Source organism: Chiloscyllium plagiosum, chromosome 29, assembly GCF_004010195.1.
Source record: "Chiloscyllium plagiosum isolate BGI_BamShark_2017 chromosome 29, ASM401019v2, whole genome shotgun sequence".
Lineage (NCBI taxonomy): Eukaryota > Metazoa > Chordata > Chondrichthyes > Orectolobiformes > Hemiscylliidae > Chiloscyllium > Chiloscyllium plagiosum.
Genome location: NC_057738.1, coordinates 2,697,478 through 2,708,737, shown reverse-complemented (window position 1 = coordinate 2,708,737; position 11,260 = coordinate 2,697,478). Strand labels below are relative to the sequence as shown.

At 42.7% G+C, this 11,260-nt stretch overlaps 1 protein-coding gene across 2 annotated transcripts in view; it reads left to right on the top strand.

Annotated features, from left to right (window-relative positions):
• Positions 1–1,507: 1,507 nt before the first annotated feature.
• The window catches only part of tmem170b (transmembrane protein 170B), a 69,069-nt gene continuing 59,316 nt past the window's right edge, over positions 1,508–11,260 (top strand). Inside the window, exon 1 of one of the 2 annotated variants that reach the window (XM_043719035.1) lies at positions 1,508–1,924. In XM_043719035.1, the coding sequence (XP_043574970.1) occupies positions 1,771–1,924 (154 nt within the window). In that variant the 5' untranslated portion in view covers positions 1,508–1,770. The remainder of the gene's footprint in view (positions 1,925–11,260) is intronic. The other variant, XM_043719032.1, reaches the window with a different exon arrangement.

Here is an 11,260-nt window from a genome sequence, read left to right as displayed (position 1 = left end):
AGGCAGTGGAGGCCCAGTCTCTGGATTCATTTAAGAAAGAGTTGGATAGAGCTCTCAAAGATAGTGGAATCAAGGGTTATGGAGATAAGGCAGGAACAGGATACTGATTAAGGATGATCAGCCATGATCATGTTGAATGGTGGTGCAGGCTCAAGGGGCAGAATGGCCGACTCCTGCACCTATTATCTATTGATGTAATTGAGATATAGAAGATAATCAGAGGGTTAGTTAGGGTGGACAGTGAGAGCCATTTTCCTCAATGGTGATGACAAGCATGAGGGGACATTGCTTTAAACTGAGGGGTGATAGATGCAGGACAGATGTCAGAGGTAGTTTCTTTACTCAGCTGTTGGGGAGTGGGACGCCCTGCCTGCAACAGTTGTAGTCTGGCCAACTTTAAGGGCATTTAAATGGTCATTGGATAAACATATGGATGAAAAAGGAATACTGTAGCATAGATGGGCTTCAGATTGGTTTCACAGGTCGGCGCAGCATGTCTGAAGGGCCTGTACTGCGCCATAATGTTCTATGTTCTAAGTCACCTCTCAACCTTCTTATTTCTAATGAAAACAGCCTCAAGTCCTTCAGCCTTTGCTCCTAAGACCTTCCCTCCATACCAGGCTCCTACATCCTTCCTATAATGTGGCAACCAGAACTGTACGCAATACTCCAAGTGCAGCCACACCAAAGTTTTGTACAGCTGCAAAATTACCTCATGGCTCTGAAACTCAATCCATCTACCAATAAAAGCTAACACACCGTATGCGTTCTTAACAAACCTATCATCCTGGTGGCAACTTTCAGGCATCTAAGCACATGGACACCAAGATCTCTCTGCTCATCTACACTGCCAAGAATCTTATCATTAGCCCAGTATTCTGTATTCCTGTTACTCCTTCCAAAGTAAATCACCTCACACTTTTCCGCATTAAACTCAATTTGCCACCTCTGAGCCCAGCTCTGCAGCTTATCCATGTCCCTCTGTAATCTGTAACATCCTTCCACACAGTCCACAACTCCACCGACTTTAGTGTCATCTGCAAATTCACTCACCCATCCTTCAATGTCCTCATTCAGGTCATTTATAAAGATGATAAAGCAATGGCACCAAAACAGGTCCTTGCGGTGCCCCACTAATAACTGAACTCCAGGATGAACATTTCCCATCACCCACCACCTTATTTCTTAAGGTCTTATTTCAGCTGGCCAATTTCTGATCCAAACCACTAAATCACCCTCAATCCCACAGTATTTTCTGCAATAGCCTATCGTGGGAACTTTATCAAACGCTTTAATCTCGTTCAAAACCCTATTTTTGAAAAAAAATCGTTTTAAGAGAGAGCATTATAAATATATAGAAGTGACCGCCAGGTTTTTAAAAAATCACCCTGTTGTGACAGACCTCGGAACAGGAGTGACTTGAACCCGGATCTTCCGCGCCAGAAACACCTGATTCGATCTTAGACAATCCCCTTTAAGAGTTTACGCCTTCTCTCTCTCTTTTAAAGGCGTATGCATTGCTGGAGGAAGGCTGGGGAGTTACCACGGGAAGGCCATCAGTCTGAGGTGACCCTGTAATGCTTGCAGTGCCCGTTCGCGACGCTGGCTGACAGGGAGCGAGCTGGGGGAGAGTGTTGGGAGAGGCTGCTGCTGCTGCCTTTAAGGGTGCGCTCGCTCCTCTCGGCTGTCCACCGCACCGCCTCAGTCCTGGGCTGGGCGTCGCGGCAGGCAGCACTGGCGATCTCTCTTCTCCCCATACCCTGCATCCCAATGCCGGCCGCCTCGAGTAAAAGGGTTCCCCAGCAGCAGCAGCAGCAGCAGCGAGCGGGCCGTACAGCCATGGCCGCCGGCGATTATTCCATCAATCTGACGGTGCAGCAAGTCTTGAGCCTGTGGGCACACGGCACCCTGCGGCATTTCACAGGTAAAAGAGGGACACAGCGGAGGTTGGGGGCGGGTGGAAGGAGTGCGTTGATCCTGGTGGTGGGGGAGTCTACTGAAGTGTAGTGATTGCAGCTAGTGCTGGGGGGGGGGGGGGGAAGGTTGCAATGAAATCCAGAGCGACAAGCCAAGGGCTGGCCAGTTCCCCGAAATCTCCGGTCCTCCAGCAGGTCGAGAGTTCCTGCACACAGCCCGAGTTGCGAGCTGTGCTGGTTACAATATGTAGCAGCTGATTTGTAACAAATTGTTTCTGGTTGTGCGACTCCCGACGCTGAGGGCCGCAATAGGCTCGAAGCTGGAGGAGAAACGAGCGTCTCGAAGCTGGCGTTACTGAGTTAGGTTACTTGAGGTTGGCCAGGTTAATATCGACATTTTTGGGATGGAACAGTACATATTGTTTCAATATCCTTTTCGCATGAGTTGGAAAATTTAAAATGATGTTCACGCCCTCGCATTAAATGGGGCGGGGCAAAAAAATCTCAACATTTTAAATTAAGTTTTATCACTTTCACAGTGGATAATGTGTTGACCAATTCTGAATAAAGAGTTAATTATATTACCCACGGAGTATGGGGTAAGGAAATGAGATACTGCGACATGAATTATATATTAAGCTACCAATCTGCCAGTGGGATTGTTCTTTGTCCCCGGCAAATGATAATATCACATGCAATACTAGTCACATTGACTACTATAATGAAATGCCATTTAACAATCACTTGCAGTGTGCTTTAAGATGGGACAGACAAAGAGGTGGTGTTGTTGTTCATGGTTATGAGGTATTGTTTTGGGGGAGGTGGGTGTACACTTTGTTTCAAGGCCTGAAGAACAATTGCTTTCTTGCAGTAACTTTCATTGTAAGTTTACCTTGAACTTTTTTTAGAATTTCGTTTTTGTATATGAAGGGGGAAGGTGGTTTGAAAATCTACTTTGCTTTCAGATTACAGAAAGGAGCAATTTGATTATATGCATTCCAATTCATAGTTAAATGGAAATTCAGATTGGTTATTATGAGAAATCAACATCTTCATTGTGCATGTCATAAAGTCATCGTAGAATCCCTAAAGTGTGCAAACAGGCCATTCACCCCTACACGTCCACACCAACCCTCCAAAGAGTGACCTGTGCAGGCCCATTTCCCTACCCTATTACATTTACCTGTAACTAATGCACCTAACCAATGCATCCCTGAACATTATGGGCAGTTTTATCATGGCCAGTTCACCTAATCTGCACATTTTTAGATTGTGGGAGGAAACCAGATAACCTGGAGGAAACCCACACAGACACTGGGAGAATGTCTGAACTCCACACAGGTAGTCACCCGAGACTGGAATCTAATTCGGGTCCCTGGCAATGTGAGGTGCAATGCTAACCACTGAGCCACTGTGCTGCCCTGTGAGTCAACTCCTGGAATAGTTTGTGCAGGTTTGGTCATGTTACTTAAGCAGCTAAATACCTACAATACTAGCAGTATAACAAGGTAAAAACAATGACTGCAGATGCTGGAAACCTGATTCTGGATTAGTGGTTCTGGAAGAGCACAGCAGTTCAGGCAGCATCCAAGGAGCAGCGAAATCGACGTTTCAAGCAAAAGCCCTTCATCAGGAATAAAGGCAGGGAGCCTGAAGCGTGGAGAGATAAGCTGGTGGGGGTGGGGAGAGAGTAGCATAGAGTACAATAGGTCAGTGGAGGAGGGGATGAAGGTGATAGGTCAGGGAGGAGATGGTGGAGTGGATAGGTGGAAAAGGAGATGGGCAGGTAGGACTGGTCCAGACAAGTCATGGGGATAGTCTCCGATGCAGTCTCCTCTACATTGGGGAGACTGGGCGCCTCCTAGAGCGCTTTAGGGAACATCTCCGGGACACCTGCACCAATCAACCACACCGCCCTGTGGCCCAACATTTCAACTCCCCCTCCCACTCTGCCGAGGACATGGAGGTCCTGGGCCTCCTTCACCGCCGCTCCCTCACCACCAGACGCCTGGAGGAAGAACGCCTCATCTTCCGCCCCGGAACACTTCAACCCCAGGGCACCAACGTGGACTTCAACAGTTTCCTCATTTCCCCTTCCCCCACCTCACCCTAGTTCCAAACTTCCAGCTTTTGCCTGAAACGTCAATTTCGCTGCTCATGGCAGTATAACAATGCTATTTCCTGGAATTTTGCCATGAGGAGTGGCACATGGTTAGCTTGAAGTAGGAGACCAGAGGGTGGTGGCAACAGGATGCATTTTTTTTGGACTGGAAGCCTGTGACCGACAAGGATTGGTGTTAGTTACACTTTTTTTTTTGTTTTTTTTTATAATTTGGATGTAAACAGAGGAGGAATGGTTAGTACGTGTGTAGATGACATCAAAATTGGTGTAATGGATAGTGATCTCTGAGTACAGTAGGACCTTGATCTGCTGGGCTTGAGTCTGCTTCCATGCTGCACAACGCTGATTCTGTGACTGAGTGATTGCTAAAACTGCGCTGGTATTTTTTAGAGTTCAGAAGAATGAGAAATGATTTCATTTTGAAGCATACAAAATCCTTAAACAACTCAACAGAATAGATGCAGTGATATTCCTGTTGGGGAAAATAGAACCAAGTTGGAGCACTCTTTCAGAGTAAGAGGCAATTTCGGCCTAAAATGAGGAGAAATTTCTTCACTTTTTAGAATGGTGAATCTTTGGAATTCTTTATCCTGGGATACAAGTAGGATCTTAGTCATTTTGAATATTTATGATCACGATCAAAGATATGGGGTAAGTGCAGGAGAAGTGTTGAAGCAGAATCGCAGCCAAAATCCTGTTGTTCGGCAGAGCAGGTTTTAGCAACTGAATGGCCTACTTCTGCTCCAAAGTCCTTTTTTAATCTTTAAATATTTGCATACTGAATTTATTCTTTTAAAAATATATGAACAGTAGAGTACAGATGTTGTTTTGACCACTTGAGTATTTTAATTCCTTTTGTTAATGGATTGAATTGATATTTAAGTAAATATCCCAGTAACTGTATTTTCATGTGTTATGGATACATATTGTACTTTGCACTAAAATGTAGTGGATTGTCTCTAGTTAGTCAGCCATTGTTATTGGACAATGTGTCAGAGCACTGTATTGCCATCTAAGACAAAGCAATCCACTTAATCAGCAACCCATCCATCTCTGTGAATATTTACTGCTTCTATTACTGACACATAGTGGCAGCAGGATGCACCATAGTAATTCATCACGGCTCCTTCATTTGCATCTTCCAAACTCATGCCCATTACCACCGAGAGCCACAAGGACAGTGGCTACGTGGGAACACTGCCACCATGTTTCCCTCCAAACCACGCAATCCTGATTTTATAATATTGCTCTGTTTCTGGGTTAAAAACCAAATCCTTCCAATCTTATTGAAGGTGTAATTGCACCCAGTGGACTCTGGCAGTTCAAGAAGGAAACTCGCCACCACCTTCTCCAGGCATTTGGGGATCGGCAGTAAATGATAGCGTCTCCAGAAAAGTCCACGTTTTGTGAACTATTTTATGATAGTAGGCATGATATTATGGCAGTCATGCCTTAAGTAGCCTGGGTCTAAGGTCTGGAAATCCCTCCCTCCTTATGCTCCTGTGTCTCCCCTGAAACCTTGCTCCAGGCCACTACCTGTCCTAATATATGATCCTCTTGTGTACTGGGGGCAAGTTTTTTTTTGTTTTTTCTTCTTTTGAAGATCCATGGATCTTTTAAGTTCAAGACCCTGTATTGAGGGATGAGAATTTGTTCAAAAATACAGGAGTTGAAGTCAATAAGATTCCATCTCAGAGGTCAAAATGCATTGCTGTTTTGTGAAATGCTGCAGAATTTATCCTATCTTCAATTTTTTTTTGCCCATACCTTAATGAGCATCCTGAATTTGCTCTCTGGGTACAATTTGCATGGTTAAAACCAGACCTATTAGTAGAGAGTTATTTTACTGACTGGATACTGCACTTTCCATAGCATGAATAGAGCACATGCTGGCAAAAACCACAACAGCATCATTTTTGGGGAGGGGTTGTACTAAATATTGTTATAATGAGAAGATACAGTGAAATCTTCCTTTTTTTTTAAAAGCAGCTTGATCACATTTCTGATACTGATCAGTACCAGCTTTATCTTGCAGGATTTTATATGATAAATTGCAGCTTGTTTTGTTTCCACACAATGCCTTGATAGGACCGTCACAACATTGTGCTTTTCCGTTGTACAATAAAGCTGCTCACAGTCCTAGTGCTGATATCTCATTAGATTTGGTCATCAAAAGCAAGTGTGTTTTGTTGATTTTTCATACTTAACCCAGCTCCCCTTTATGATAGCAACCATCCCTTTTTAAAGTACTATTTTTGTATAAAAAAATTTAGGACAACTTAAACTAAAGATCCACAATTCAATGACTTCATATTCTTTGATGAACCCTTTGTTTTCAAGCTTAAATAATTTCTCGCAAAAGGACTGCATTAAAGAGATAATAAACTGATTTTTATTGTTCAACTTGCATTTATACTACTTTTAATGTAGAAAAATGTTCCAAAGTGTTCAACTAGGTATCAAAGAAATGGAGATTCAGCAAAATGAGGCATTGAGGGTAACCGTTAGCTTGACTTCCATTTTAATTTTCACAGATGTGACTGTTATGGAAAAATTGGATCGTAGCTTAACCACTTTTTTAAAAAAACTATTTTGTTTTGGTCCTGTTTGCAGTCAGGTAAAGTAACTTGCTTTAAATAAATATTACAAATATAAACATTTTTAAAAGCAGACATATTTTTATCAGCATTCAGTTACACAAAAGTGATAAGATTATTTTTTTAAATAAGCAGAAGAGAACTTTGTAACTCAGTTGTGTCCATAAATTGTAGCATTGATTTTGTGAAAGTTTAATAAGTGAATGATAGGGTATTGAATTTATTGTCATATGTACCGAGGGACAGAGAAAAGCTTTGTCTTGCGAGCAATACAGGCCGATCATAGTTCAGTAGCGTAGATGGTAAATAATAGGTAAACAAAAAGAGGTACAGGCGAATGTTAAGAGTTTGAGAGTCCATTCGGTATTCTAAAAACTGTTACGAAACTGGCTGGTGTGTGTGTTCAGGCTTTTCTACCTTCTCCCTGATGGTAGAGGTTGTAGAAAAACATTGCCAGGATGGATCTTTCAGAATGCTGGCGGCTTTTCCTTCACGGTGGGCCTGGTAGTTGGATTCTATAGATGGGAGGTTGGTCTTTTTGATTGGCCACACAAATACACTCAATGCCAGCAAAACCATGGAATGTATTATTGACTTCCGGCAGGATGTTACTGAGTTCGCCACTCTCTAACTGTCTCCGATCTTGAATGGTACAGTTGCCATACCAGGTTTGGCCACACAAATACACTCCATGCCAGCAAAACCATGGAATGTATTATTGACTTCCGGCAGGATGTTACTGAGTTCGCCACTCTCTGTAACTGTCTCCGATCTTGAATGGTACAGTTGCCATACCAGGTAGTGATACATCCAGACAGAATGCTGTCTGGCATACCTATAAAACTTGGCAAGGTTATTTGCCATCATGCCAAATTTCCTCAGCTGCCTGAGGAAGAAGAGACGTTGGGCCTTTGTAACCAGTGTGTCCACATGAACAGTCCAAGAAAGCTTGTTGTGGATGACCACTCCCAGGAGTTTGACACAGTTCACTCATTCCACTTCTGTGCTGTTAATGTTTTGGGGGGGGGGCATGAGTAACATCCTGCTGGAAGTCAATAGTACATTCCATGGTTTTGCTGGCGTTGAGTATTTGTGTGGAATATACAAATGTTCTAGACTCAATTTCTAGAGCCAATTACTCATGATCAGATCAATTAAGTATGGTTACCTTTGTACCCATCCAGATGGTTCTGTGTAGAGACCTTGCACGTGCATTAAAGTCATTTTGGGACGAAGTTGCTTTTAAGGTAGGAGAAGTGAAAAGAATTCAACCTTAATAAGGAATATTTAAACATCTCCACTTCCTGGGAATTCTTTAAATTTAAAGACCACCCAAAAAGGCTATTTGGCTCATTGAATCTGCACTGGCTCTTACAAAGAGCAATCCAGTTAGTCCCAGACTTCTGCTCTTTTGTTTTTCCATTTTGTCTTTCCTTTTGGAAAATATTTAACTAGATTGAAGTGCAAGTGATAAATGGGGAAAGTTACAAAGGAAGGTTTCCTTAACAGTCATATCGAATTATGACACATAGAGTTCTAAGTACTATGTATTTTTGGCAGGACTGAATGTATTAGCTACTGTAAAGTGCACTGTTTAAATAAACACATACTTTGAATTATACTTTATCATCACAATTATATTCCTTTTAAGTAAGCACTCCTTTTCATTGCTCACAACATAAGATCATCAGTACTTCAACATATTAGACCTAAAATTGGCAGATGTAGGGCTAGAGATTACGGCAGTGGCAACAATGTTAATTTGACTTCTTTGCTCACTATTAACATTAATCTTCTCCAAATTGACAGTATATAATCAAGTAGCAATGAACTTAATGTTGCATCTGAGACCACCTGAATAATGTGTTAAGTGGTCTATCTTGTCCATACTTATTTCTTTAATTTGGAGGAGCTGGTGTTGGGCTGGGGTGGACAAAGTTTAAAAATCACAACACCAGGTTATAGTCCAACAGGTTTATTTGGAGGCACTAGCTTTTGAAGCGCTGCTTCTTCATCAGGTGGTTGTCGAGCAGGATCATAAGACACAAAATTTATAGCAAAAAATTAGTGTCATGCAGCTGAAATGATATTGAACAAACCTAGATTAAGTCTTTCATCTTTTAGAATCATGCTTCTTGGACAAGACCTTCCCTACGCCTCCACTTCTCACCTTTAACCAACCACCAAACCTTAAACAGATCATTATTCACAGCAAACTGCCCAGCCTTCAGCATAACATCAACCACAACACCAGCACTGCTGCCTCACAGCTCCCGAGACCTGGGTTCAATTCCCGCCTCCAGGCGACTGACTGTGTGGAGTTTGCACATTCTCCCTGTGTCTGCGTGGGTTTCCTCCGGGTGCTCTGGTTTCCTCCCACAGTCCAAAGGTGTGCAGGTCAGGTGAATTGGCCATGCTAAATTGCCCGTAGTGTTAGGTAAAGGGTAAATGTAGGGGGTATGGGTGGGTTGCGCTTCGGTGGGGCGGTGTGGACTTGTTGGGCCGAAGGGCCTGTTTCCACACTGTAAGTAATCTAATCTAATCTAAACAACCCTATCATGGGAACCACTGCAAGAAACGTCAGTGTCGACACAGATACCACCATTACATGTGGGAACACCACCCACCATGTACATGGCAGGTATTCATGTGACTTGGCCAACGTTGTCTGTCTCATACGCTGCAGGCAAGGATGCCCTGAGGATGCCATAGTACATTGGTGAGACCAAGCAGAGGCTACGGCAACGGATGAATGGACACCGCACAAAGACACAAGAGTGTTTTCTCCCAGTTGGAGAACACTTCCAGTGGTCAGGGGCATTCGACCTTTGGGTGACCATCCTCCAAGGCAGACTTTGGCCCAGGCAACAATGCAGAGTGGCCAGGAAGAGGTTCGGTACCAGTGGGAATGGCCTCAACTGGGACCTTGGATTCATGTCATACAACAGGTGCTCTCTCGCGCTTTCTCTCCATGCACTGAGGCACACACTCACACGCACCTTCTCACAGGCCTATAGTTTATGGGGTGAGTTTATATTTGCATATACATTCTATTTTGCTCAAAAATGCATAACATACGTACAGTCATTCCGTGTGATATCACGTAAATTCCACTTTAGAGATGGAACCAGTCTGACTCGAGACTGGGATACAGACTGACTTTAGCCTCACACCTTTTGATGCATTGTCTGAGCTTAGATGGTACCTTTTGTTATAAAACCTGAAGCTATCTCAAGAATGTGACTTAAATGAAGTTCTGGTATTTATATATTAAAGAACCGAAACTAGTAAACCTTTTCTAAAAGATGAAAGACTTAATCTAGGTTTGTTCAGTATATCATTTCAGCTGCATGACACTGTAATCTTTTGCTATAAATTCTCTTATGGTCCTGCTTCACAACTACCTGATGAAGAAGCAGCTTTTTGAAAGCTAGTGCCTCCAAATAAACCTGTTAGACTATAACCTGTTGTTTTTTTTGTACTTTGTTTAGTGAATATAAAGAAACAAAAAAACCCGATGACAGGGATGCTCTGAATGGTCTTGTGGTGCAGGGATAGTGTCCCTGCCACTGGACTGGAACATCTCTTAATGGACAGAATTAACTAAGTCATATCTGCCTAGCGTGTTCGACTTTGATCAAGTTAGACTATGAACTGAATATATTAACTTTCAAAAGGCTTTCAACAAAGTGCAAGTTGGAATATTTGTTGAGCTGACCAATTAAAATCAGAGCCCATGGAATTGGAGGAAATGTCTGAATACAGGATGGGATCAGTGGCAGAATGTGAGGGGTGGTCAGATTTTGTTTCAGATTTGGGGGTAGTTACATTCTTCCAAGTTTTGGTTTTGGGTCCATTATTCTACTTTTTTTTTCAATTTTTTTTTATAAATGACAGATTTTCATGTAGGGAGTAGCACTATAAAGTTTATGGATGTAATGAAACTTGTCAAAGTAGCAGCAAGTGAGGAAAATGGTATTGATTTGATTTATTATCATGTGTACCAACTACAGTGAAAAGCTTTGTTTGCAAGAAGTACAGGCAGATTATAGTAAGCAAGGACACACAAATCATAAGGATGGGAAAAATAACTTGGACAAAGTAGGGCATACAGGTTACACCGCAGAGTATGTGCGCTAGGCAAGATTACATTCACAAGGTTGGCATTATTTGAAGTTGGAGAGTTCATTCATCAGTCTAACAATGGCAGGGAAGAAGCTGTTCCTGAACCTACTGGTACATGTGTACAAGCTTCTGTATCTTCTACCAGATGGAGGAGATTGTGGGAGAGCATTGATGAGATGGGAAAGTCTGCAGCCTTTCCATAGCAACAAGACGTCTAAATGGAGTCCATAGATAAGTGTTTTTACCTCGTTGATTTTAACCCTACTGCGAATCCTCTTACAAGGATGCCTGCCTTGAAGTTTTCCTCCTCTCTCTACAAGAATCTCAGGGAGTCTCTCTCTTACTGCAACTCCCAGGTCATTTCCTCAGCCCTGAAGCAAAGGGCTTTTGCCCGAAACGTCGATTTTGCCTGTCCTCGGATGCTGCCTGAATTGCTGTGCTCTTCCAGCACCACTAATCCAGAATCTGGTTTCCAGCATCTGCAGTCATTGTTTTTACCT